Source organism: Agelaius tricolor, unplaced genomic scaffold (assembly GCF_023055355.1).
Source record: "Agelaius tricolor isolate 1412-34295 unplaced genomic scaffold, bAgeTri1.0.p SCAF_19, whole genome shotgun sequence".
Lineage (NCBI taxonomy): Eukaryota > Metazoa > Chordata > Aves > Passeriformes > Icteridae > Agelaius > Agelaius tricolor.
The window spans coordinates 1,432,140-1,459,229 of NW_027269279.1; the positions used below are offsets into that span (position 1 = coordinate 1,432,140).

Here is a 27,090-nt window from a genome sequence, read left to right on the forward strand (position 1 = left end):
CTCTTGCCTGTTCTCAGGCTCCTCAGCAGGTGGGGATGGGAAAAGTGGCATTTGGGACTGGCCCATGTGGACAGGGACTAACTGGGACAGCCAAGTGTCTGCTCTGCCCTCTGGATCCTCCCTTTCCTTTCCTCCCAGTGAATTTTTCCCTCTCACCCAAATCACCAGGAGGTCTCTCCCCCCTCTCATCCAGCAGAGAACCTTCCAGCACTTCTGCACCAGTTTCCACTGGGAATACTGGGCCAGCCCATGGCCTGCCTCTGCCCAGGCTCCCTGCCTGTCCCCTCGTGCCTCTCCCACACACTCCAGCACCGCTTTTCCCATGCTGAAAGTGCAACCTGGGGGCTTTTCCCTGCTCAAAGCCCCCTGATCCTGGCAGGGACCCTGGCAGAGGTGGGAATTTGTGCACAACAAGAGGGCTGCCAGGCAGGGCTGGGCAGAGATGGATTTATTCACCTGGGAGCCTTTCCCACCCATGCTGTCCTTGCAGCCCAGCTGCCTGTGGGGAGGGGGGATGCCCCAGAGCTGGGAATTCTGGATCAGCAATGATCCCAACTCCTTCAGTGCCGTGATCCAGGTGTCCTGCACCCTCTTTGGAAGCAGACAGTGGGAAGCCCAGCCCTCCCAGAGCTGCCTGCTTGACCAGGAGTCCTGGAGCGTGGCCGTGGAATCCCTGGGTCTCCAGCAGCCTGGCTGGGCCCTGAACGTGTGCTTGCAGGATCTGAGGAGGCTCATCTGCACAAGCAGAGCATGAGGATGAATCCAGGCACAGCCCTGGCTGCAGGCAGCGGCCAGGCCTGGCTGTCCCACGTCCCAGCAAGGTCCCTGAGCTCTGGGCAGTGTCCCTGCCCCTGGGTTGTGCTTCAGAGCCTCCTGTCCCCCGTGGCTGGTGGGTCCTGGGGCAGTCCCGTGCTGCGGGGCCAAGGATCCAGGCCAGAGCACATGATGGGCATGATGAGATCGTCCATGTTTGGCATCACCAGAATTTTCTACAAAGAGGAAGCCAGAATAACAAATCAGTGGGTTTGAACACCATGGGGACGCTCCTGGAGGTGGCTTGGCAGGAGGTATGTGGGGATAAACTGGAGGTTCTGGGCTCCCACCCCCACAGCAGCAGCCCCAGGAGGGTCCCAGCTCTGGATGGGGACAAGCAGGGACAGTTTCCCTTTGCCCTGGCCACCTCAATGACTGCAGGGGTGGTCACAGCAGAGGGGAGGGACCAGCATTTTGAAACCATCCACAATGGGTGGCTTTTGGGAGACCCTAAATATCTGTGGGGACATTTCTGCTCTTTGAGCAGAGGTGAGAGGCTGAACACGAACCCTTGGGAAGGCAAATCTCCCAAACATCCCCAAACCAGAATGGACAGGTGGATTCATCTCTTCTGGGGCTGAACCCTCCCTGCTTGGGGCAGGGCTGCAAATGATGGGAGGAAATCACTTTTCCTCAGCCCTTGAGCTCATTATTTGGGTTCTGTATCTTCACTGCTCCAAGCTGGCCAGACCAGACCGGTGCTGGCTTTTTGCAGAAACAACTGCCCTGAACTGAGGCTGCCTCTCCCTGATGGCAGCAGCGCCCAAGGCCCAGCAGGGTTTGCTGAGGCCCTGAACAGCAGCCCAGGCACCTGGAACTCGTGCTTCAGCTTCTTCTCGATCCACTCTGTGACATGCAGGAATGTCACCTCCCGCTCGCCCAGCTTGGGGCGCACCTTCAGCTCCAGCTGCGGGGGCACTCGGAAGCTGTACCTGGGAGGGGAAAGGAAACAGGCAGAAAGCATCACCTGCCACAGGTGTGGCACAGGCCAGGCAGCCTCACTGAGGGGTTTCAGGGAGGAGGTGACAGCTCAGGGTGCCCAGATCTGTCCTGGCCTGGGTGCAGACTCAGAGGAATAAGCCTGAGGTCTGTGAGCCCCTTTGGGGAGCAGCCTGGGGCTGTTGGTGCCAAGATGAGCCCAGAGCCCTGGGGCTGGCTCCTTGCAAGGAGCAAGGGGTGCTGGCAGTGGGATGTGAGCCCCTTTGGGGAGCAGCCTGGGGCTGTTGGTGCCAAGATGAGCCCAGAGCCCTGGGGCTGGCTCCTTGCAGGGAGCAAGGGGCGCTGGCAGTGGGATGTGATGTGGGGGAAGGAGATCTGGTACCAGACACGGTCGGTGGGTGGCGGAGGGATGTTCACAGCCAGGGTTCCTGCCAGCTCCTGCACCTCCACCGTCAGCAGCAGCGGTGTGTTGGACACCTCCTCCATCTTCTTCTTGATGAACTCGTTCTCCGTGGCCTTCTGGAAGTACTTGGACTTGGCGATCTTATCCACGAAGCGCAGGATCTTCCTGCTCGTGCTGTTCCCACTGACGTGCCTAGAGCAGGAGGGACCCCAGCTCAGCCCTGCTGCGTTTGGGGGTCCCCCAGCCCCCTGCCACAGCACAGAGAGGGACAGAGAACAGGGACAGAGTCCCCTTTGGAAGCTGCCACGATGAGCTGTGTGTGTCCTGCCAGGGACACCGTCCCCATGCCCCCGTGCTGCTGTGGCACTGTGTGCCCCCGTCCCCTCCCCGTGCCCCCCGTGGCACAGGCAGATCCCCAGCACCCCCGTACCCCTCGGTGCCGGGTGGGGGGAGCCGCTCCCCCGGGGCTCCCACGGGCTCTGCACTGGTGGCATCGTCCTCGTCGGAGGAGCCGGCGCTGGAGGACTCGGCGTCGCTGTCTGCCAGCAGGATCAGCCGCGGCCGGGCCCTGCCAGCCCAGGAGGTCACAGCCTGCTCGGGGACAGCGGCCTCGCCTCGCCGGGGCAGGAGGAGCAGGATGAGCCCCTCCATGGGCAGGTTCCTTACCCCTCTCTGCCTGCCTCTGCAGGGCCGCTCTCCTCTGCAGAGCTCTCCTTCCCCAGCTTGCTGAGGTTCATCTTTGTCTCCAGTGTCATCTGCAAGGAGCCGCTGTAGGTGACCTCCATGTCCACCCAGAGCCCTGCCAGGGAGAGGGACAGGGCAGATCAGGTCAGCACCACAGGGGTCAGAGCTGCTTGTGCATTGCCAAGCCCTCCCAGCTCTGGGCTGGCAGCTCTGTAAAGCCATCCTGGAGGCAGCATTGGGATCCCTGTGCCTCTGTGGGGCTCTTACCTCGCTCGTTGATGGTGGGGCTGGAGGCACTGAGCACTGAGGGGATGGATGTGCCCATGTCCAGCTCTGTCAGCGTCAGCTCGTTCATGAAATACGGGAGCTGATGGAGGAAAACCCCCATGGGGACAGTCACCACTCACCATGGGGCCTTGGGAACAGGGCTTCCCCGAGTGATGCTCCTGCCTCTCACCTTGATCTTGCTCAGCTTCTTCTGGATCTTGTTGGACACCTGCTCTGCCCAGTACTGCTCCCTCAGGAAGTCCCAGAAGATGCGTCCCACCAGGGCGTTCATCCAGGCCATGCTGGCCGTGTCCTCCTGGGGGGGGACAGCAGCCACCAGCCCCTGCAGCGAGGTGGCTCTGTGAGCAGTGGCACCTGCTGTCTGTGCTCCCTGCCCCAGGGCCTGGCTGCTCAAACAAGCCACACCCTGGAAGCGTGGCTCCATCAGCCTCCAGCCCCACTCCCAGTGCTGGGTTTGTCCCTCTCACCTTTGTGGGTGTGGGGCTGCCCAGAGCTCCGTGAGAAGGGCTCCTCTCTGGGCTGGCTGCCCCCTGTGCTGGCACAAATCGGGCCATGTAGGTGCTGTAGTCCAGGTAAATCTCCTCAGTGCTTCCTGACACATCCCTGGAGGGATCCGTGGATGGGATGTCCTCAGTGCTGTCCCCACTGCTGCTGCCGCTGCTCTGTGGGGCCCATCCCGTGCCTGGGGATGTGGAATCACAGAATCCCTGAGCTTGGAAAACCCCTCTGATGTCATCAATCCACTCCCCAGCACCACCCAGGCCAGCACCAACCCGTGTCCCCAAGTGCCACATCCGCATGGCTTTAACCCCCTCCAGGGATGGGCACTCCACCCCTGCCCTGGGCCTAGACAGCCCTTGCAGTGAAAGAATTGTTCCCAATATCCAATATTCACTAATATCCAATATTCACTAATATCCAATATTCCTAATATCCAGTCTGTTCACTCAGGATGGCATCAGCTGTGACATGATGCCTGTCCGTGACACCAGTGACATGCCACCCACCTGAACCCTCCTGGCTACACTTTGGGCTCCTCCACATCCCCCCACGCTCCCTGCTGCCCACCAAGGCATTGTGTTCCTGCCCCTCACCTGCCCTGGTGTCACTGTGGCCGCTGGCTGTCCCACGGGAGGCTTGCACGAGGTGCTGGTACCACTCCTCCTTCTCCCGCCCCGTCCTCCCAAACAGGTACAGGCACCTGTCCCTGCTGTCCCCCGGGGTGTCCTGCCCGGCCAGGGACACCTTCCTGCTGCCCTCCTCCCCCTGAGGCTCTGTGTCCTGCTGCTCCTCGCTGCCCTCTCCCTCGGCCGGCTCGGGGAGCAGCACGCAGATGGGATATTTCTTGTTCCACGTCCGCTTTCGGGCCAGGCTGGGGGGGCACAGGAACACCTGCAGCACCGAGAGTGGGGTGAGCCCAAACCAGACTGGGGGGCTCAGGAACACCTGCAGCACCGAGAGTGGGGTGAGTCCGGGCCAGGCTGGGGGGGGGGTCCCCGTGGGAGGGAGGCTCCTGGGGACCCCCGGGCCCACCTTGGCGTCTGTAAGGTCGTAGCAGCGGTGGCTGACAAAGACGGCGTCCAGGATCTCCTCCTCGAAGGTGGCTCGGCGCGGGATGTTGCTCTTGGGGTAGGACAGCTTGAGGGTGGCCCCGTCCAGCACGGCGAGCACCGAGTGCGTGAGCGAAGGGTGGAAGAGCTCGGGGTCGTACACGTGCAGCTGGTTCATCCAGCCCTGGAGAATGGGGAGGAGGGAGCCGGCTGCTTCCACTCCCCACGGACAGCTCCGGCCCCTCATCCCGGAGCACCCCGCTCCTACCTGCAGGTGGGGGGCTTCCCGCGGCTCCCCCGGGAGCAGCTTGGGGCGCAGGCGGCCCCAGGGTCCCCGAGCGGCCGGCGGAGCCTTGGGCACGAGGAGGAGGATGGCGAGGAAGCCCAGCAGCAGCCCGCAGAGCAGCCCCAGGCAGAGCCCGGCGGCGTAGGGCGGCAGAGGCAGCACCAGGTAGCCGTAGGCCACGAGGGCGATGCCGGCGAGAGCCCTGCCCGGCACGGAGCCCCCGGGCCGCGCCGCCGGCGCCTCCTCGGCCGCTGGGACCGGCGGGGGCTCCGTGTCCCTCTGCGCCACCTCCACCACCTGGATCACGTCCCCGTAGGAGCAGATCTCGTAGCGGCAGTTCTGGGTGGGCTCCCAGGGCGTCCAGTCCCGCAGCCGGCGGGCCCCGGCCCCGCGGCCGCCCCCGGGGCTGCCCCCCGGCTCCTTGGGGCCGCTCTCCTCGGCCATCAGGCGGCTCAGGCGGCTCAGGGGCTCCTGCACGGCCTCCGACAGCCGCCTCCTCGTGTCCTCCAGCCTGGCGTCGCGCAGCCGGAGCAGCGCGGCTCGGCTCTCCGATGGTGACACGCTGGGCGACGGCGGAGCCGTGCGAGACCGGGCTGGGCTCAGCCGGGGCTGGGGGGCCCGCGGGAGCTCGGCCAGGAGCATCCCCTCGGGCTGGGGCGAGGGGGGACGCTTCGTGTCCCCGTCGGCCGTGGGAAGGAGCCCGCAGCCGTCCCGGCCGCCTCCGTCCTCCCCGGTGCCGCCGGCGTGCGGCGTCGGTGCCTCCATGTCCCCGGGCCGAGGGGAGCCCGGGCACGGTGCCAGGGCTGGAGAGGCGTCTGCTGCCACCGCAGCCGGGTCTGCCATCGCTCGCATCGCCGACGGCGCTGCCGAGGGGCAGGGGAGCGGCTGTCAGAGCTGGAAGGGTCCGTGTCACCGCGGGGCACAGAACATCCAGCCCTGCCCCGCTCCTGCCTCCCCCGGCCCTCACACCGGGCTGGGCCCCTGCCAGCCTGTTCCCCCAAAGGCTGCGTGTGGGAACCCGCTCGGCCGAGGAGGATAAACCCCAGCCAGGCAATTATCCACGGGGCTGGGAGAGCCAGGAGCTGCCAGCCAGGGCTGCAGCCAAACAGGGGGATTTTCCACACCAGGATATTCCACTGCTCCCAGCGCCAGCCCAGGGCTGTCGGGCCAGCGGGAAGGACTCCCTGACTCCTCTGAAAGTTCATGGTTTGGCCCCTGCTTCGAGCACTGCATGGATCCAAACTGGAGCCAGCCCAAGCTGCAGCCCCGGTGCCCAGTCAGCAATCTCTGCCTTTACTGGGGGTGCAGAGGACAAAAGTTTTTCTGACACGAAGTTTCCATTGTCCTGAGGGGACCCATGGCCTCAGGGAAGGGCTGTCCTGTCCCCATCACCCCTCACTGCTGCTCTCCACGGGCTGGCCCCCCTGAGCCGTGTCCCCTCGGTGATTTTGGGAGGGAGAAGGGCTCTGCAGGACGGGCTCTGCAGGGCCACCGCGGTGCTGAGTCAGCTCCCAGCGGGTCCCTGGAGTGCTCAGCCCCTCCCTGCCCCCTTCCCCTCACAGCAGCCCTGCAGCAGCAGCAGCAGGAACGCATCCCAGGGACCCTGGGGCTGCCTCATCCTCACACTGCACCGCCCTGGATCTTCAGAGCTCCTCGGTGCCAGGAATTAATCACAGCCTGTGCCGCAGCTGCCTCCAGCCCCCTTTATATAATCTCAGCTCTTGCTTTGCTTCTCCTTTGCAGGAGCCACTTGTTAACCCCAGATCATCCACGGGTGATTGTCCCGCTGGTCCCAGCCCCCGGCAGAGCCTGGCGGGTGCTGGTGGCACTGCTGGCACCTCTGGCAAGGCACCAAAACAGCCAAACGAGGAGTGAGCAGGGCAAATGAGCAGTGGGGCTGGGCCTGAGAGGGGCCCTGCTCTAGGGAAGGTGCCCCTGTCCATGGCAGGAATGGCCTTTAAGGTCCCTTCCCTCTTAAAGTCCCATCCAGCCCAAAGCATTCCATGGTTCTGTGGTTCCAAGGGATCCCTGCCCTGACCCTGCAGGGCCCTGTCCCCCTCCCACCCAGCACTGCTGCCCCCTGCCCTCACCATGCAGGGCTCTCATGGGCCCATCCCAGCCACTCCCAGTATGCCCAGTATGCCCAGTGCTGCCCACCACCCCTGGCTGCTCCTACCAGAACACCCCTGGGCTGGTCCCTGGAGGGTCCTGGCCGGTCCCTGCTCCGTGTCCCTGCCAGGTCAGGGGACAGTGTCTCCCTGTGCTGGCCTCGGTGCTCCTTGTGCTCACTCCACCGTGCCCAGCTCTCCGTTCCCACCGCTCCCGTACTCGTGGGTTTCAAAAGCTAAAGAAAAAAAAAAAAAAAAGAAGTCTGTTTCCTGAGAGACCATTATCACGGTGGAAGACAGAGATAATAATAGCCTGGGTTTGTATGGGAGCTCTCCTCTGGCAGGGATGGTGAGTACAGAGGGGGCTACACTGCTGCTGCTGCTGCTGCAGCCAGCTCTGGGGAGGGTTGGGGCAGCAGGACAGACCCTGCTGGGTGTCCTGGCTGCAGCAGCAGCACCCCAGAGGGAGGTGCAGCCCTGGGGGAGGCTTTGCTGCTGCCTCAGGCTCCAGAGAGCCAGCACTGAGTGTGGAGGTGCCCCAGCACCGGCCCCCTCCCAGCCTGCAGCTCATCCCCAGGCTGTGGCCCTGCAGGATCAGGGGGATCTTTGTGCTCTTTGCAGGATAAATTGGACATGAAGGTCCTTGCAGGGGTTGTCATGGGGGCAGCTGGGTGGGCTCATGGGGTCACAGGGCAGTGGGGTGATGGTGGCTTTGGAGGTGCCAGCAAACAGCTCCCAGGGGTGATCCCACCCCTTCCAGGACATCCCTGAGAAGGCTGGGGCTGAGGGGGATGTCTGCTGAGTGGGACACCCAGCCCAGGACGGTCACACTATGCAGGGCAGGGACACAAGACCCCTAATGACAGTGTCCCCCCTCGCTGTGTGAGGGCACACCAAGGCCATGACCATCAGTGAGCCTCTCCCTGGATTCCAGCCCCAAAATTCCACCCCTTGCTCCCAGCTTTGGTTCAAATTCAGGGCCTGACAGAGACAAGCTGTGGCCCAGCTTGGGTTGGTGTCCTGGAGTGTGTCCCCCTGCAACACTCCCTGACGTGGCCAGGGCAGCAGAGGTGTCCTGGCACAGCCTGGCAGGGTGGCAGCTCCGGGTGGGCACTGCCTGCTTGGTGTTTGCTCTGGCTGTAGGATCAGGGAGTTAATTGAAATATCAACTTCATTAACTTCCCTCAGTCCTCTGTGGTTAATTAGGGTGGCAGTGGCGCTGCTGGCGGGGACATGGCACCACAGCAGCGCTTTCCTCACGCAGCCAAAGGAGCTGGAAATCCCTCTCTGATTATCTGCACAAAGCACCGTGACAGAGCCCGGCTGTCCCTGCATTATCCCGGGATCAGGGAGCACTGGGGTGCCTCTGAGGGAATTCTGCAAGCTCAGATGTAACTTTGGCCAGTAGGCTGGGCAGTGTGGGATCCCAGCTCCATCCCCTGCCCCCGGTTCCACATCACATCGCTGCTTCTCAGGGGTTTTACTGGAGGATACTGGGGTGGGTTTTGTGCCGCTGGGGGAGCAAGGAGCCAGGTGGGCTTTGGAATGCCTGAGAGCCTGCCAGCCCCAGGATCCACTCCCAAAGCCTCTCCAGCACCCTGGGCATCCCAGGGCTGGAGCCTGGCCCTGCCTCTCTCTGGGCTCTGCCTCACTCCTGGGTCTCAGCCATTCATTCCCAATTTCCACTTGGTCTTCCTGAGCTGCGTGGCCCCTGCAGCTCCCAGGGTCTCTCAGCCGCGGGGAAGGATCCAGCCGCTTCCCACATCCATCCCATTCCCGCCGGCACAGCCTCGCCGCAGGAATTGCAGGGAGCAATTATCCGACGGATGATGCTGCCGGGAGCTTCTGGCAGCTGCAGCTCCTTCCACCGCCTGCAGATCCACACCGCTGAGGTGTACGGGGCCCTGGAGTCTATTTGGAGCTTCCCCTGACATCCCGCTCCTCTGATCTCGGTGGATCTTACGGGAGGCGCTTTCAAAGCAGCGCATCCCCCTCCTCCCTCCCTCCATCCCTCCCTCCCTGCCGTGCGGTGCCGGTGAGGCTGCGCGTCCCCGCTCCCCGCCGTGCCGAGCCCCTTCCTCCCCCTGCCCGGGCTCCTGCCACACGGAGCCATCAATGCCCGGGGCTGCGGCGGGAGCCCAGCCCGCCCGGGATGGATCAAGCCTGACCTAATTCCGAGCGGCAGCACCCACAGGGGCAGCGGCCCCACGCCGGGGTCCCGCAACCCCCGGCCGCGTCCCTTGGCCTTTGGGAGCGGGGATCCATCCCCCGCAGGGCCGGGGCAGCGGAGCCAGAGCCGCGTTTTGGCCAAAAGGCACCAAAATTTCTTCCTCTTGCGCCAAGGAAGGCGCCGCTCCCAGCAGAGCCCAAGCCCGGGGACTCACCCCGGTGAGCGGTTTTGGATGAAGTCCCCGAGCAGGGATTTGTGCTGCTGATCTCTGGAAGGAGAAGGAAGCTGCAGCAGCTCAGCCCCTTTGGAACCTGCCCAGGTTCACCTTCAGAGCCCTCACCTTGCCACTCGCCGGGCTGTCACCTCCTCCTCCCGGGACCCCCGCGCCCACCACGGGCCCCGGTCAGAGCCCGCATGCCCCGGGGGCCCCGCTCTGCGCTCCCGGGACGGGGTGGTCCCTGCTGTGCCCGCACCAATCCCGGGACGGGGTGGTCCCTGCTGTGCCCGCACCATCCCCAGAACCCGGGAGCGCCTGAGGGACCCCCGGTCCCAACCGCCCCCAGCCCTGCTGGGGAAACCGGGGCTGCCCGGCCCTGCCACCCGCCCCGGGCCCCGCAGCGCCGGTACCTGCGGCAGGGGGGGGCCCGGGGAGCCGGGAAGGGTCGGTCGGTGCCGGTGGAGGACAAGGACGAGCAGTGCCGGGGAATCGGAGTGGTCCCAGTGCCGGGGGAGGATAACGAGGGTCAGTCCCGGTGCCGGGGACACCGGACCTTGTGCCGGGGAGGAAGAGCCGGTGCCGGTGTCAGTGACGGTGCCGGTGTCAGTGACGGTGCCGGTGTCAGCGAGGCCGCTCGGTCCTGGTGCCGGGATCCAAAGACTGATGTCGGTGCCGGGATAGCAGGGCCGGAGCGCTGCCGGTACCGGTGGCGGTACCGCCGTTGAAGAGCCGGTACCGGCGGCTCCGTCGCGGTCCCGCTGCCCGTTACAGACGCCCAGAGCCGGGCTGGCGCCCGCCCCGCTGCCACCGGCGGTGCCGGACGGAGCATCCGCAGCCCCGAGCGGGCTCCGCGCTCCGCCCCGCGCCCCCCCGCGCCCCCGCCGGGGCTGCCCCCGCTCCGCCGCCGCCACGGGGACCCCGCGCGGGGGCTGCGGGCCGGGCCGGGGCTCCCGGGGGATGAACGAGGGCTTCGGAGCGGGGTCCCCCCGCTACCGGGAGCACCCCGGGACCGCCCCGGCACCGCCGGGCCCGCAGCGCCCTCTGCGGGCGGCGGGGCGGGGCCTCAGGGGCGGGACCGGGGAGGGACCGGGGGTGGCACCGACAGGGGAGGGACACGGGGGTGGCACGGGGAGGGCCAGACACGGGGGTGGCTCGGAGAAGGGAGGGACGGGGGGGGGGGTGGCCCAGAGAGGGGCGTGGCGGGGCGCGGCCGGGCCAGCGGAACGGAACAGAACGGAACGGAACGGGCCGGGCAGCGGGCGCAGCCATGTCCTTCTGCTCCTTCCTGGGGGGAGAGGTGTTCAAGGACCACTTCCAGCCGGGTGAGGGCGGCTCCCCGCGGGCTCCGGGGGTGCGGCCGGGGGGTCCCAGCGGGGCGGGCAGGGGGGGTCACCCGGCAAGGCGGAACCCCCCGGGGGAGCGGTTTGAGGGGGTTTGGGGGTTTCCTTCTGCGGAGCATCGTGGGTCCGGGCGGGGGTCCCCCCTCCGCTGTCCTTGTTGGGGTGGGGGAATCCTCCCCGATGGGGAAGGGGGTCCCGACAGGGACTCGGGGGTTCCGTCCCTGGTGGGGATCCTGCCCTGGGGGGGTCCTGAGGGTTCCCTGGGGGTGCCCTGGGGGTGTCCTCGGGGTGCCCAGGGGGTGCCCAGGGGGTTCCCGAGGTCCGGCAGCCGCAGCTGTCAATGCCCCGCTTGGGCAGAGCCCCGCGGGTGTCCCGTGTCCCCACGCTGACCTGTCCCCGCGCTGTCCCTGCCGTGCCCTCCCCGCAGGTATTTACGTGTGTGCCAAGTGTGGCCATGAGCTCTTCTCCAGCCGTGCCAAGTACGAGCACTCATCGCCCTGGCCGGCGTTCACCGAGACCCTGCGGGGGGACAGCGTGGCCAAGCGCGAGGAGCGCCCGGGGGCGTTAAAGGTGCGGAGCCCGAACCCTCGGGGTGTGACCAAAGCACCCCCGAACACGCACTCTCCGTGAGCCCCGGATTGCTGCCAACCCCTCCTTTGCTTCCCCAGGTGACCTGTGGCAAGTGTGGCAACGGGCTGGGCCACGAGTTCCTCAACGATGGCCCCAAGAGGGGCCAGTCCCGCTTCTGAATATTCAGCAGCTCGCTGAAGTTCCTCCCCAAAGGTACCGGCGTGGCTTTGGCCCCTGGCCCAGCCCGGGGAGTTGTTCTTGGGCACGCTGTGAGTGCTGCACTGCTTGCAGCAGGGTGGCTCTGGCTGTGCTGATAAGGCCAGGGAGCTGCTCCTGGGGTAAATCTGGATCACTCTGCTCATCCTGAGGCACCCTGAGCTCAGCTGGAGCTCCTGGCTCTCACCAGCACCCAGGGACTCTGTGGCTTTGAGGAGTGGTTGAGTTTTGGGAGGTTTCTCTGGGGCTGCAAAGGCAGCAGGGTGGCCCTGGCTGTACTGATAAGCTCAGGGAGCTGCTCCTGGGGTAAATCTGGATCACTCTGCTCAGCCTGAGGCACCCTGAGCTCATCTGGAGCTCCTGGCTCTGACCAGCACCCAGGGACTCTGTGGATTTGAGGGGTGGCTGAGTTTTGGGGGTTTCTCTGGGGGTGCAAAGTGAGGGCAGGGAGCCTCTGTGCTGGCACTGAGGGGCTGGGGGAGTTTGCTGGGCACTCCCTGGGGAAGCTGTCAAGGGAAAAAGTGTTGAGGAAAGGCCTCAGCACAGCCATGAGCTGCTGTCCTGCTGGTCAGGCTGTGGTGGTGGGGATGCTGTGTAGCAAAGCCCCCAAATAAAAAGGGCTGCTGGTTCTGGAGGAAGAAACACGAGCCCTCATTGCTCTTCCCCTGTTTTTAGGTAAAGCTGACCTGAAGGAGAAGTAAGTGAGCTGCTGCACCTGCCACTGCCCTGGGCTAATCCTGCCTCCACTCTGGGATGCACTGACCTGCCAAGGGGACCCACAGCAGGAGCAACCCCAAGGAAGCTCCTGCTCCAAGTTTCCCCTGATTTCCTGGTCACGGTTTCCCCTTGATTTCCCTGTCACGGTTTCCCCTTGATTTCCCTGTCAAGGTTTTAGTCCCTGATTTCCCTGTCAGTTTTTCCTGTTGTTGTTCCCCTAGATTTCTCTGTCACGGTTCCCCCTGGTTTCCCTGTCCTGGTTCCCCCCTGGTTTCCCTGTCCTGGTTCTTTCCTGGTTTCCCTGTCCTGGTTCTCTCCTGGTTTCCCTCTCACAGTTCCCCCTGGTTTCCCTGGCCCCGTTCCCCCTGGGGCTGTTCCAGCTCCATCCCAGGAGCTGCTGTGCCTGTGCTGAGCTCTGGATCTTTGCTCTGACAGTGTCCAGAGCCAGGCAGGCACTGCTGCAGCCCAGGCAGGCTCTGCTGGCACTCCCAGGCACTCAGGCAGGATTAGCTGGGCTCAGGCTCGGGGTTAATCCCTGGAGCTATTCTGGGATCATGCTATGAAGTGCCCCATATAAACCCTGCCAGGGTGCTGGGGCAGGGATGTTTGATGGTCCCACTGGCAGCATCCAGGTGTTTTCCCCCCTGCCCACCTCCCACCCTGCAGGGACGCTTCCACAGCGCTGTCCTCGACCCTGCCCTGGCCTTACCCCTGACTCAGCACTGTGCAATCAGTTCCAGGGGCACTCAGGGTCCTGCTGGCCCTGCCCTGAGGGAGGCAGCTGGAATTGGGCCCAGGGGCTGCCCTTGGCACCGCTCAGGCTCTGGGAATCGTGGCTGCGCCGCCTCAGCGCTTCCAAGGGCTGCCACACTCATTCTCCTGAATCCAGTGCCTCATTCCTGGCCTCCCCTGCCTGTCCCAGGAGCCAGATCCTCCTCTGGAATGGATCCACCAGGATCTTTGATGAGGGAAGGGGCTGCTGCTGACCCGTGGGGTTTAGGGGGCTGCACTGTGGGTGCAGCTGCACTCGGGGACACCTTGGGGCCTTTTCTCTCCCCGTGTTTTCCCTCAATCCCACAGATCTGAGGGCACCAGGGGAGGTTTGCCACCCCAGCTCATTCCCTGGAGCTCACTGCTGGACCTCTCCATGCTGAAATAAAGCACTGATTCACTGTGTTGGAGTGTTGAACACGCTGGGAATGGCATCCCAGAGCCCTGGGTTCCTCCTCTGCTCCCTGGCTGGGGGCTGGGGAGCCTGTGGGTGTGGGAGCTGTGTGCTTTTACCTGGAATCTCTTCCCATTTCCCAGGTCTGCCATTGGAAAGGGGGTTGGGGCATTCCCAGAGCCAAAGCTGCCCTGGGAAGGTTTCATTTCACTCCTCTTAGCACTTTTCCCCAAATGAAGCCAGTCTGAGCTTGTTCCAAGGGTGTTCTTGGTACTTCCTGGGCTGTCAGGATTTTCTGGGCACAGGGAGCCAAATTTCTCACCAGAACTTCCCTGCACAAAGTCTGCAGGACTGGAAGCCACAACCCTGAGTCTCACAGGGGATCTTCACCCCTTTGGAGCTGGATCCTGGATCCCTGGAGGCTTGAGCTGGGCTTTGCTAGGCTCCAGTTCCCTGCTCCAAGGGGGTGAAGTCCCCTCTGGAGCTCAGGAGCCAGCGCCAGCTCTGCCCACATTGCCCTCAGCTCAGGTCAACCTCCAGCTCTAATTATTCACCAGGTTCCAGTCTGAAGGTTCAATCTGCCTGGTTGATTAATCAGGATTGATTAATCCTTGGATTTTCGGGCATTTAGGGGGGAATTCTTCCCTGGGAAGCCCTGGCACAGGGTGCCCAGAGCAGCTGTGGCTGCCCCTGGATCCCTGGCAGTGTCCCAGGCCAGGCTGGACAGGGCTTGGGGCACCCTGGGACAGTGGAAGGTGTCCCTGCCATGGCAGGGGTGGCACTGGGTGGGCTCTGAGGTCCCTTCCAACCCAAACCATCCCAGGATTCTCCAGGTCAGGTGACATCACCTGAGCCCTGGAAGGGTGGCAGGAAGGGATTTTTGGATGCTGCAATGGGAGGAAACCTTGGGAGTGCCAGTGATGAGGGGATGGCAGAGCTCCCTCCCCACCGTGGGCAGCTCTGCCAGGGGGATCCAGCAGGGATTGTTCCATCCCATCCATCCCTGCCCTGCAGCTCTGCCAGGGGGATCCAGCAGGGATTGTTCCATCCCATCCATCCCATCCTGCAGCTCTGCCAGGGGGATCCAGCAGGGATTGCTCCATCCCATCCATCCCATCCTGCAGCTCTGCCAGGGGGATCCAGCAGGGATTGCTCCATCCCATCCATCCCTGCCCTGCAGCTCTGCCAGGGGGATCCAGCCAGGATTGCTCCATCCCATCCATCCCTGCTCTGCAGCTCTGCCAGGGGGATCCAGCCGGGATTGCTCTATCCCTGCCCTGCCCGCAGCAGATCCAGCCGGGATTGCTCCATCCCTGCCCTGCAGCTCTGCCAGGGGGATCCAGCCAGGATTGCTCCATCCCTGCCCTGCCCACAGCAGATCCAGCCGGGATTGCTCCATCCCTGCCCTGCCCACAGCAGATCCAGCCGGGATTGCTCCATCCCTGCCCTGCCCACAGCGGATCCAGCCGGGATTGCTCCATCCCTGCCCTGCCCACAGCGGATCCAGCAGGGATTCCAGGCTGCCTTGCAGTTTGTGGATGCGGGCACGGGAGGGTGCCAGTGCCTTTCCCAACCCTTCCAGGAGGGCAGGGAAGGAGGAGGATGCTCCTGTGGGATCCCTGCATCCACCCCTGCAGCAACAAGGAAATATCCCCGGAGCCAAAGCGCCTCCCCCTCCGGGAATGGTTTAAATAGCGGTGGGGCATTGTCATGGAAATCTGGCTGGAGATGGGATTTTAGCAGGAATCTTGAAGTCCTGAGGGTGGAGAGCTCCAGGCAGCGCCTGGTGCTGAGGATTCAGGATGCAATCCCGCAGGAGGGATCCCATCCATCCCATCATCCCATCATCCCACCCCATTATCCCACCCCATTATCCCTTCCCATCTCCCCGAGCTCCCTCAGCCCTGGGCACACACCGGGTCCCCTCCCGGGACCCCGGGGCACTCGGAATTCCGCTTTTCCCCCCTCACTCCACGGCCCGGACATTCCCCGTGCCGTTCCCCCTCCTTTCATTATCCCACTAATGACAATTGTGCCTTATCGAGAGGATTTTCCTTGGTCGGGCGCAGCCGCCCCAGCCCGGCTTTAACGACACAAATTAAATTACGCTTCCAGGCCGACGCAAACTTCCCTGATTGTTTAAGAAATCGCTCATTTCCTCCCCCGTAGCCTCCAGCTGACCTCCCTTTGGAGTTTTGCCGCTTTTTCCCCCCGCATGGCACGCACGGGACCTGCCCCTGACCCTCCCCGGGACGGCTCCAGCCGCCGGCGCAGCATCCAGAGCCGAGATTTAGATTAATTCTCTAATAAGACAACGAGCCCCATGGAAATGATGTTATCCGAGGAAAAGGCAGATGACCTGGAGGCACTCGGAAGCTCCAATTACCGCTGCTCCTTGGAGCCGGTGCCTGGCAGCTCCCGCTCCTCCTGCACCCCTGGAACTCTCAGCCCTGATCCCAGAAGGGATGGCTCCTTCCATATTTCTGTGATTTGATTTCATTTTCTTTGTTAATTTATTTTATCTTTATTTTATTAGTTATTTTACTTATTATTGTATTTTATTAATTTATTATTTATTTTACTTTATTTTATTAATTATTTTATATTTATATTTATTATTTTATTTAATTTATTATTTTATATTTATCTTTATTTTATTAATTGTTTATTTATGATTTTATTTGTTTATTATTTATTTTACTTTATTTTATTATTTTATATTTATCTTTATTAGTTTTTTTATTTATTATTTTATTTTACTTGTTTAATAGTTATTTTACTTTATTTTATTTATTATTTTATATTTATCTTTATTTTATTAGTTATTTTATTTATGATTTTATTTTATTTGTTTAATAGTTATTTTACTTTATTTTATTTATCATTTTATATTTATCTTTATTGATTTCATTTTATTTATCCTCTGATCCACGGGTTTTCCTGCTCCAAAAGACCAGGACCCCAAAGCAGCACTTTTGGGCGGTTACACATCCTTGTGGACAGGAGCACAGCCTGATTTGGGATGCTCTGGCACCATCATTCCCAGCAGCCATTGCCTTCATGCCAAGCTGTGCCAGCTCCCACCCCTTTGGTGGCCTTTGGCACCAGTTTGCTTCAGAGGGATTATCTGGGTTCTTTCTGGGGCTGTGAAAATGCAGGTGTTGTGATAATTATGGGAAATAAAGGGATGGAAATTAAAAAATATCCTACCCCATCATGATTTCCTGGGGCTGGCAGGGGGAGAGGAGCCTCCCCTCACCTCACCTGTCCCAGCACCTCCAGCTGCAGAGAATCCAGGGTTTATTTATTCCAGTTTATTCCAGTTTATTCCAGTTTATTCCAGTTTATTCCCCCTCGCTGGCCCTGTCCGATCCCTTCCCCAGGTCTGGTTAATCCGACTGAACCTCCCAGAGCCACAAGGTGGGGAAATTTATTTGTTTGGGCTCTGTGGCGTGTGTTAATTAGGGAGATAACGACTGGAGACACCCAGAGCGAGTCTGAGCACGCCGCAAAAATGTTTAGCCCGAGGAAAATTTTAATCCTTTTTTTTTTTTCCCTTCCCTGGCTGTTGAGATGTGACTTTTTAAGGCAATTAGTGAGGGTTTAGCTGTTAATCAGTCATGCTTCGACACTTGCTTTGGGGTTTTATCTCCTGCTCCCAAGTGAGCATCTCCTGGAATCACCAGCTTCATTTTTGATGTGGGAAATGCCTGTCCCAGGTGGGAAATACCTGTCCCAGGTGGGAAATACCTGTCCCAGGCGTGTTCCTGTGCTCGGCACCGCCTGCCCAGGGCAGCACAGGGAGCTTTAGGTGGGATCAGAGGAAAAACTTTTCTGTGGAAAAGATTTTAAAGCCCTGGAACTGGCTGGGGAGTCAGCGGCCCCGGAGGAGTTGGAGTGAGCTGTGAGCACGGTGGTGCTGCTGGTTGGACTCGATGAGTTTCAGGTTCCATTCCAACCTTACCAATTCCATGATTCCATGCCTGGAGAGCCGTGCCCACCACAGGCTCCCTGCTCCTCCCAAGCCATCCCAGGTTTTTGGGGGTGGCTCCCTTGTGGGTGTCCCAGGAGCTGCCTGGGGTGGCCCTGACCCCCCTGTGCCATGGGACAGAGCCAGCACGGGGCTGTCACAGCTCTGCTGCCCTCCCTGCTCCAGCCTGGAGCTGCGGGACCCCAAACCACCTCAGCCCATGGCCCTGGAGGGGCTCAGCAGGGAGGACTGGGGATATTCTCAGTTTAGCTGAAGAAGGAACAGAGATCATTTCTCTCAGGCCTTAAAGAAAATAATTAAACCAATTATTATATCTCTTTTTGTAATTGTTGTTTATAGATAGGATTTCTTAGAGTGTGTTATTCATAATTTACTAACAGTGTGAGAAGTTTTTACTTTGAGACTAATCAAGTCTCAGTTTAGCGAAATGCATTACAAAAAGATCTGTTACTCTCTATTAAATGTTTTTATTCACTTTCTGAAGACTGAAGTTTCTTTCCATCCCTGACTCAACAGTGACAGAGAATGTTCCAGGCTGTGCCAGCATCACTCCAGCCCTGGGAGTGCTGGGTCAGGCTTGTGCCAGCATCACTCCAGCCCTGCCAGCACCAATCCAGTCTTGAGAGCATCACTCCAGCCCTGCCAATATGAATCCAGCCCTGTGAGCATCACTCCAGCCCCATCCCAGCCCTGTGAGCCCCATCCCAGCCCCATGAGCCCCATCCCAGCCCCACATCAGCCCCATCCCAGCCCCATCAGCCCCATCCCAGCCCCATGAGCCCCATCCCAGCCCCATGAGCACCATCCCAGCCCCATGAGCCCCATCCCAGCCCTGCCAGCCCCATCCCAGCCCCATGAGCCCCATCCCAGCCCCATGAGCCCCATCCCAGCTCTGTGAGCTCCATCCCAGCCCCGTGAGCCCCATCCCAGCCCTGTGAGCCCCATCCCAGCCCTGTGAGCCCCATCCCAGCCCCACATCAGCCCCATCCCAGCCCCACATCAGCCCCATCCCAGCCCCATGAGCCCCATCCCAGCCCTGCCAGCCCCATCCCAGCCCCGTGAGCCCCATCCCAGCTCCGTGAGCCCATCCCAGCCCCACATCAGCCCCATCCCAGCCCAATGAGCCCCATCCCAGCCCTGTGAGCCCCATCCCAGCCCTGTGAGCACCATCCCAGCCCCATGAGCCCCATCCCAGCCCCACATCAGCCCCATCCCAGCCCCACATCAGCCCCATCCCAGCCCCGTGAGCCCCATCCCAGCCCCACATCAGCCCCATCCCAGCCCTGTGAGCCCCATCCCAGCCCCACATCAGCCCCATCCCAGCCCTGTGAGCACCATCCCAGCCCCGTGAGCCCCATCCCAGCCCTGCCAGCCCCATCCCAGCCCCACATCAGCCCCATCCCAGCCCGTGGCCGCTCCCGTGGCCACCCCGGTGTGCCACCACCCCAAACCCCCTCTGGGGAGGGCGCTGCCCTCCGGGGCTCTCTCCCCACGTGCTGCTCGTTCAAACGATCCCCCGGACTGTCTGCAGCAATGATTTGTTGCTTGTAAAGCCGCCGTGATTAAGTACAGTTTAGCCTCCCGGTTTCATGTCTTATCATGTTTCATCTCGCACAAAAGACATTTACAGTCTATTTTCGACTTCAAAGCCGGTGCTCCTCGCGTGACCATCGGGGCAGGAGGATCTTTAAGCAGAACCTGCACGGCATTAGCGTCTCTTGATGTTCCCTGCTGAGTGAGGATGGATGGCTGCCCCAAAAGGCAGCTTTTTCCTATTGTTTTATGCAGCAGTGATTAATATTTCATGTTCCCACTGTTGCAGATTTGCTGGCTGGCACTGGCCTGCCCTAACAGTGCTTTCTGCATGTCTTACATGTCCAGCTTTTGTGCTCTTGGACACGGGGAGTGCGGCTTTTGGCAGGGTCCTCTGGGCTTATTGGAGCCTCCTGCCCGAAGCTTTTGGATTAATTTTGTCGTGATGACATCAGGGAGGGTGGGGTGCTCTCCTTCCCCACCCACCCCTCTGTCCTGTCCCTCATGGAGCCCCCTTGGCTGGGCCGGATTTTGGGGGTGCTGTGCCCTCCCTCCCTCCTGGCTGTGCCCCCACGGGATGGGGACAGCAGGGATGGCACCAAGGAATGGATCCTGCACTCTCGGGTTGCTGTTTGTTGATTGCTGCCCTGAGATGTGCAGGATGTCTCTGCTTCTGTCTCTGCTTCTGTCTCTGCTTCAGCCTGCGCGGCTGAAGAACGAGTCTGGATCTTCACTTTTCGCTCTTGAAGTTGTTTATTAATTCTTAGCTATAAAATTTTCTTTCTGCCCAGCCGAGATCTGCTCAGCAGGGCAGCCACAGACACTCTTTGTGTTGTCCTTTTATACTACAAACTACATAGAACATATTGACACTGAATTCCCAATACCCATCACCTGTGTTAGACAGTGCACTTCTACTCTAAACCAACCCCAAAGTGCCAACATCACTGCAGAAAATGGAGAACAACAAGAAGAAAGAAGAAGAAAGGCTGGACACACCCAGATTCCTCCATCTTGTCCCCATAACCCCCACACCAAAAATCCTAAAATCTGCATTTTCACCCTGTGATTATTCTGTTATTACACCATTCAAACCTGGGTGACTTTTAGGTCCTCATACAAAGCTGGTAACTCGCTCCAGGGGTCACAATCAAATCCCCAGGTGCCCTGGGCTGTGTGCCAGGGTCTCTGAGCCCCCTGATGAAGTCCTTGGTAACTCTGGACACCCGGAGGGATGCGCTGAGTTCTGGCACTCTCCAGCAGGCAGAGGTGAGGCTGGGTCCTGCCCTGCACAGGGAGGCTGCTGCTGTCCCTGGTGCCACCCCCTGTGACACTGGTGTCACCCTGGGCACCGCCACCCCAGCCTGGCACTGCCCCAGCCCCATGGGGCTCTGCCCCCCAGCTCCAGAGGGAGCCTTTGCACTGCATCCACCACCCCTTCCACACCACCATTCCCAAAACCCCCAAGGAATTCCCACCCAAATAAAATGAAATAATAAAAATAAAATAAAAACCACTTTGTAGAATAAAAACCGTTTAATAGAGAGTAACATTCCCAAAATTTTATAGGAATAAAAGCCATTTAATAGAGAGTAACATTCCCAAAATTTTATAGGAATAAAAACCATTTAATAAAGAGTACCATTCCCAAAATTTTACAGGAATAAAAACCATTTAATAGAGAGTAACATTCCCAAAATCTTATAGGAATAAAAACCATTTAATAGAGAGTAACATTCCCAAAATTTTACAGGAATGAAAACCATTTAATGGAGAGTAACATTCCCAAAAACCCCACAGAATTCCCACCCAGGGCAGGTGGAAACAGCCCAGGGCCCAGCTGCTCTGATGGAAGCCCCGCTGGAGTTTGCCAGAAGGATAAATGAGAATAAACCCAGGGGCTGTGAGGGCAGGCTCTGCTTCTCCTCCAGCCTGGAGTTCATCTAATTCAATTAGCCTGAGCACAGATAGAGGACAGTGGAGGCTGATGATTGGGCTCGGATGGGTCATATGGCTATGGATAACATTATGCTCTCCTATATGGATAATATTATTCAAACAGCCCCGTTTGAATTCAGATGCAGGGGCTCTGTTGTGGTTTGATGCTCTCATTTCAGGAGCAGAGGAGCTGTGGGAAGCCTGCCAGGAATCCCTGCAGAGCCCACGTCTGCTCTGGGGGCTCAGAGCTCATCCAAGTTATGTTTGGGATGAGGTGGGAGCTTCCCAGAGCACCTGGGAAGGTGCAGGGAGTTTAAACTGCGTCATTGTTAGGTGGAAAATAAAGACTTGAAAGGCACCAGGAGGGAATGTGGTGGAGTTTATTTAAAGAGGAAAAGCTGCACTTGGGAGCGATGATGGGGCCATGTGTCTGCAGGGCTGTGCTCATTCCTCCCAGATTATTTTAAATTTGAGCATCTTTTCTGCATCACAGTCTATCTTTGTTCCCCTCTGACGTCTTGGGATTTTATGGCCGGGGCTGTTGCTGCCAGCTCTGCTGGAAATCAACTTCCCTGCTTTGAACCCAACCCTGCAGCATCCCGCCCAAAGCTGGGCTCCAAATCAGTTAATCTCAGATTAATTTCAACTGCTGGCCCCGCTGGGTGGAGCACCGAGGCTCTAGCAGGGGTGTGAGCCAGGCAGGAGGTGCTGCCCCTCTCTGTCTGTCTGTCTGTCTGTCTGTCCAGGCGTGGGGTGCTGGCCCCACAGCTCCTGCTGCCTGCCGGGGTGAGCTAAACCTGGGACAGAGCTGAGCTGGTTTCCTGGGAATTCTGGCTGGAAAGGGGCAGGGTTTGTGTGTAAGAGCTGAAATGAGAGATGCAGGACTCCAGGGGCTCTCCAAAATGCAGTTTATTGTATCCAAAATGCAGTTTATTGCATCCAAAATGCAGTTTATTCCATCCAAGGTGTTACAGCAGTCCAGGCCTGTGGGTGACAGAGCTATGCCCACAGCTGTCAGCTCCAGCTGCAGGCAGGCCTGGAGACCCTTTGGCTTTGGTTACATTGCATTCTAGGCTTTTATTTTGATTAGAATGCATTCTATACTTTTATTTTGGTTACAATGCATTATATACTTTTATTTTGGTTACAGTGCATTCTATACTTTTCTTTTGGTTACAATGCATTCTATACTTTTCTTTGCTGAGCATCTTCATACAGTAGAACCAATCTATACCATAACTATTATCTCTAGCCTATCATAACTACTGTAATTACCATATTTATGTTACCATTCTCCAATCACTAACAGTCAGTACATCACATTTAAGCCAGAAGTTGTTTTTCAGGTTTCTTGCAGTAGAAAATTCTGAGACCTTTTTTCCTACTTGCAGCTTTGCTTGGGACATCTTCCTGCTTGGTAAAAACATCTTGTTTGGGGTGGGTTTATCCTTTGCTCTGAACCATAAAAACCCCTTCTAACCAACACACCCTTTGCCTCCTTGGTTATCCAGCCAGACTGGCTCAGCAATTCTTTTCATCTACATCAAAACTTCCTTTCATTCCCATTCTTCTTCACATTCTACATTCAAAAAATCTTTCTGCCGAGCACAAATATCTGTGAGACTTCCTTGTCAAACCTTCGTCCTTCCCAACAGCGTGGGCCCAGGTGTGAGGGGTCAGGGGCTGCACCAGCCGGGCAGGGGCGGCGCCGGGCGGGACGAACCGGGGCCAAGCAGGGGCTGGGATTTGCCAATTCCCGCCGAGGGGCGAGACGGATCCTGCCTTCAATCGCGGCTGCTCACGTGTGTGAGTCGCCCAAATATGTCAGGTATTTGATTCCATGTCAGGTATTTGTTTCCATGTCAGGCATTTGTTTCATTTCTCCCTTTGAGGCCAGAGCCGGGTGCTGATGCTTATCAAACCTGGGGCTTGGACCGAGGCTCCGGGGAGGAACTGTGCTCTCCTGGTAACCCAAGGCAGCGTTTAAATCCCCAAATTTGGCTCAAATGGATCTTCTCTGTGGGTCGCTGGTAGGGCAGGATTGTTTTCACCCAGGTTTGTGCAGCGTGGTGGGGAACGGGGGGGATATTTTGGAGCGTCCAAAGGGAGCTGTGAGCACCTGAGCTCAGCCTCGGCCAGGCTGTGAGTGCCCTCTCAGGCTGTTCCCAGCGTCAGACAGAGGAGTCCCTTTATCTGAGCTCTTTGCATCCCTTGGTCTTCTCTGGTATTCTTCTTTATGCAAGAAGCTTCAGAAATTTGCATTTTCCAACGCCCTCTGTACCACGGCAGAGGTTTCTTACGTAAAAAGGTTAAAATTCAACACAATGTTCTACAGGCTAAACTTCAAACGCTTCGTTCATCTTGCTAATTCCAGTGAAGTCCAAAAATCTCCATTTCACTGGGGCAACAGCTCGGCTGGCACCGGGGTCCTGCTCTGCCGCAGCCCCCGGGGAAGCTCCAGTGACCGCAAACCATAAATCAGGCTGTAAAATTAGCGGCTAATTAGCAGAGACTGCGGGGTACCGCGGGCCGGCTGCGCTGCCCGTGCGCCCCTGCTCCGGAGCCGCCACCTCGGAATGGCAAAATTAGGGCAAAACGAGGGGATGGATGCTACGAGGAGAAGGAAACACCGCCCAGAGGAGCTCTGGCAAGGCCACATCTCCCTCCGGGCGGGCTGCAGCAGGGTCTGGTGTCGCCTGCCACCAAATCCATTGTGCCCCGCTGGGCACGGAGGGACGGGCACAGCCCCCAGAACAGGGAGAGGGATGGAACGGCAAATAACCAACAAAAAAACCCCTTGGAACGGCAAATAACCAACCAAAAAAAACCCTTGGAACGGCAAATAACCAACCAAAAAAAACCCTTGGAACGGCAAATAACCAACCAAAAAAACCCCTTGGAACGGCAAATAACCAACCAAAAAAAACCCGTGGAACGGCAAATAACCAACAAAAAACCCCCACGGAACGACAAATAACCCCTGGAGATGTGTTACTGCTGGTGACTGTGCGGGGCTGGGGTTTTCCCTCCCCGCCGCTCCGAGCTGGGCAGAGCCCAGGGGCCGAGGACTGCAAAGCATTTGCTGCAGAATCTGAAGAATTCGGAGTGAAACCCCCAAAGAAATTAAGGACAGATGGGTTAGAGGGGAGGGAAAAAGAAACCCAAATTCCTCCTGCTGCTCGGTGCCTGCCTCCAGGGCACTGCCTGGTCCCTGCTGGGCTGTGCTGAGGGATGGATGGACGGATGGATGGATGGACAGATGGATGGATGGACGGACGGACATCCTTCATGCCAGGCAAACACCGTGAGCACACCAGAACAGTGCCCAGGGCCTGATGCTCCTGCAGCACCCAGGGCCGGCCCCGCTCTGCCCCCGGGGATCCCCGGTTCCCATCCCGCCCTGGAGCCGCTCTCCCAGCGGAGCAAAGCGAGGCACACGGGAGGAAAATGAACTTTTCCTCTCCCAACCGACAGCTCCAGGGCCGGGCCGAGCGCGGGGGCTGCCCGGGGTGGGAGCCCCATCCCCAGCCCGTGTTTATTGCAGTAATCACCGGGATTAGGGGTTTTCTGCTCGGGCTGGCGCTGGCAGAGTCACCCAACACCTGCGTGCTGACTTCAGCACCTCAAATATTTCTGATGCAATTCCTTTTATTCCCCTCCTAAAGCAAACGCGATGTGTTAATGGGTAAGAAACGAAGCATAATTGCTCCTTTGTGCGAAATCAGTCGGGGGAAATCGCAGCGGTTCGGTTGCAAAACTGGGGCTGCAAACAGGTTTGGGGTGGGACCCGCCTGGGCTTGGGGTGGCCGGGAGAGGGAACCTCCCGTGGGGTTCATGGGATGGGAAATTGTCGGGATCTCTTGTTGCTCACAGTGACCCCGAGAAAAGTTCCAAAGTCTCTTTTCCCAGCCCGGCGCTCGAAGGAGTCAGAGCTCTTCATTTCTCGGTCTCAAGGTCGTTTATTTTATCTTATCTATAAAAAATTTTCTCCTGGCCTGCCGAGGTCAGCTCAGCAGGACAGACAGAGGCACTCTGCCTGCCCCTGGGGTGGTGTTATGTCTTTATACTAAAAACTACGTATATAATATTTACCATAACTTCCCAATTTCTATCACCTGTGTTAGACACTGAGCTTCTACTCTAAACCAATCCAAAAGTGCCACCATCCCAGCAGAAGATGGAGGCCAAGAAGAAAAAGAAGGAGAAAGGCTGGACACACCCAGATTCCTCCATCTTGCCTCCTAAACCCCAAAATCTCCTTTTCCACCCCGTGATAACTTCACTATTATTCTACCGAAACTGTTTTGGCCTGCTGATCTGCATACAAGGTTGGTAACTTGCTCCACGGGTCATAATCCAAACCACAGGGGCATCCTGGGCTCTTGCCAGGGTCTCTGAGCCCCCTGGCAGGGTCTGGGCTGCTCAGGACAGCCAGAGGGATGTGCTGGGTCCTGATGGGCAATGGGCATCTCCTCCTCTCCGAGGGGCAGGGCTGGGGGCCAGGGCTCCTTCTCAGGCCGCGTTTGATGCGTTCCCGTGTGCCAGGCTGGGGGAAAGCACCTCCAGATGAAGGCAGCGCTGGCAGCGCCGGGGCCGGGGCCGTTTGCGGCTCCAGATGTGAACAATGAGGCCAGCGGGTCTTGATTTCATCTGTCGAGTAATTGGGCTGGAAGTCTGTGATGCTAATGACTCCACATCAAGCGCTCAGATGTGACCCATCCCCGGCCGGGGGCGGCCCGCGGTGGCCGTGATGAATGTCCCCCAGATGTTCTGCCCCAGATGTTGTCCCTCCAGGGGAGGCCAGACCCACACGTGTGCTGTTAATAACGCCCAAGATCTGAAGTTAGGAATGGCCGAGGGGGGCTGGGGGCGCTGGTCCCGCTCTGTGCTCGGGGCTGCCTGGGGTGGGGACACTCCTGGCTCTGAGGAGCCCCCTGAGACCCCACCGGGCAGCCCTGGGTGCTCTGGGGAGGAGGAGGAGGATCTGACAGCCACGGGAGGCAAAGATGGGGCTGGCACAAGGGACAGGGATGCTCTGGGGAGGCACAGGATGCTCCGAGGAGCTCCGACAGCCGTGAGAGGCAAAAATGGGGCTGGCACAAGGGACAGGGAAGCTCTGGGAGGGTTGCTGGAACACGAGGAATTGCCCCGGGGCAGATCCCGATGGTGTGTGGGCAATCCCAGATCGCTGGAACGGGAGGAATTGCAGCCTGGGGCAGATCCCGATGGTGTGTGGGCAATCCCAGGTTGCTGGAACACGAGGAATTGCAGCCCCGGGCTGTGGAGCCGAGCGTGTCCCGCGCCCTCCCGGCTCCGGAGCCGTCCCAGCCCTGCCCTGTGCCGGCTCCTGCATGTGCACCGCAGATGATGAGAGATGAGCGGGGCTGGGTGCGGCTCGGCTGCGCTGGGGCCGGCCCTGCCCGAGCTCCTCTCTGCTCCTGCTGCCCGGGACAGCCGGGGTTTTGCTGAAAACAGGGGGGTTTTCACCCAGAATGACCTGCTGCCCCCAGCCCCGGTTGGGCAGCTCAGGCTGCATCCAGTGATGGGGAGGTGATGAGGGTCACAGGGTCCTGGGCTGCTTTGGGTTGGGTTAAATCCCATCCAGGGACACCTCCCACTGTCCCAGGCTGCTCCAAGCCTGTCCAGCCCGGCCTTGGGCACTGCCAGGGATGGGAGCTCAGGGAGTGGCACCGTCCCTGAATGGGGAGGGTGAAAATTCAGGATTCTGGCCTGGCTTGGGAGCCTGATTCTGCTGCTACTGCTGAAATTCGGGTTTTAACTCATTAAACTCTGGAATCTGTGTTGCCCACAGAGGAGGTTTGGCTGGGGGTGCAGCTGGCCTGGGTTTGATCCAGTGCTGGGCTTTGTGCCCCTCTCTGACCCCACCTTTTTTCCTGTTCCCCAACCCCACCAGCACCTGAAAGAAGGACACTGGGAGCCTCCTTTGTGCTTCTGCTTCCCGTTGGAATCCCCCTTTCCCCCTCCATCCCTCTGAGATGTTCTCCTTCAAACCTCACCTTGTGTTTCACTGTGCTTGGCTCCGCTCCAGGTGTTCCAATCCTCAATCCCACACCTTTCCCTCCCTTTGGCCACTGGATATTTGCCTGAACCTGAGCCAGAAGAAAGCTCCCCCCCACCTGTGCATGGAATTAGCATGGGGGG

The 27,090-nt window shown here is 59.3% G+C and overlaps 2 protein-coding genes across 4 annotated transcripts; one reads left to right on the top strand and one right to left on the bottom strand.

The window, feature by feature from the left end:
• Window positions 1-433: 433 nt before the first annotated feature.
• On the bottom strand, window positions 434-10,535 carry LOC139598444 (testis-expressed protein 2-like). 3 transcript variants are annotated; one of them, XM_071444864.1, is made up of 13 exons: window positions 9,869-10,532; window positions 7,140-7,307; window positions 4,946-5,826; window positions 4,661-4,861; window positions 4,222-4,519; window positions 3,595-3,809; window positions 3,297-3,449; window positions 3,107-3,206; window positions 2,822-2,954; window positions 2,586-2,723; window positions 2,135-2,347; window positions 1,625-1,745; window positions 434-989 (listed from the first exon to the last, which is right to left on the bottom strand). In XM_071444864.1, the coding sequence occupies exons 3-13, from the start codon at window positions 5,813-5,815 to the stop codon at window positions 864-866; spliced, it is 2,568 nt and encodes an 855-aa protein (XP_071300965.1). In that variant the 5' UTR covers window positions 5,816-5,826; window positions 7,140-7,307; window positions 9,869-10,532; the 3' UTR covers window positions 434-863. The 3 variants fall into 3 exon arrangements, with proteins under 3 accessions (XP_071300965.1, XP_071300964.1, XP_071300963.1); XM_071444863.1 differs by lacking the exons at window positions 434-989; window positions 1,625-1,745 and having other exon boundaries at window positions 1,753-2,347; window positions 3,297-3,422; window positions 9,869-10,535; XM_071444862.1 differs by lacking the exons at window positions 434-989; window positions 1,625-1,745 and having other exon boundaries at window positions 1,753-2,347; window positions 9,869-10,534.
• A 120-nt stretch (window positions 10,536-10,655) lies between these two features.
• On the top strand, window positions 10,656-13,477 carry MSRB1 (methionine sulfoxide reductase B1). The gene is made up of 4 exons (XM_071444866.1): window positions 10,656-10,780; window positions 11,226-11,368; window positions 11,467-11,581; window positions 12,260-13,477. Exons 1-4 carry the CDS (start codon window positions 10,726-10,728, stop codon window positions 12,283-12,285), a joined length of 339 nt encoding a protein of 112 aa, XP_071300967.1. The 5' UTR covers window positions 10,656-10,725; the 3' UTR covers window positions 12,286-13,477.
• The last annotated feature ends 13,613 nt before the right edge of the window (window positions 13,478-27,090 follow it).

Bases quoted from the DNA above. Each gene is read 5' to 3' on its own strand.
- LOC139598444 (XM_071444862.1), bottom strand. From the start codon at position 5,815: ATGCGAGCGATGGCAGACCCGGCTGCGGTGGCAGCAGACGCCTCTCCA. The intron at 3,810-4,221 runs GTGAGGGGCAGG...CCACATCCCCAG, and splicing joins CCACAGTGACACCAGGGCAG to GCACGGGATGGGCCCCACAG. The intron at 3,207-3,296 runs GTGAGAGGCAGG...TTCCTCCATCAG, and splicing joins AGAAGCTGAGCAAGATCAAG to CTCCCGTATTTCATGAACGA.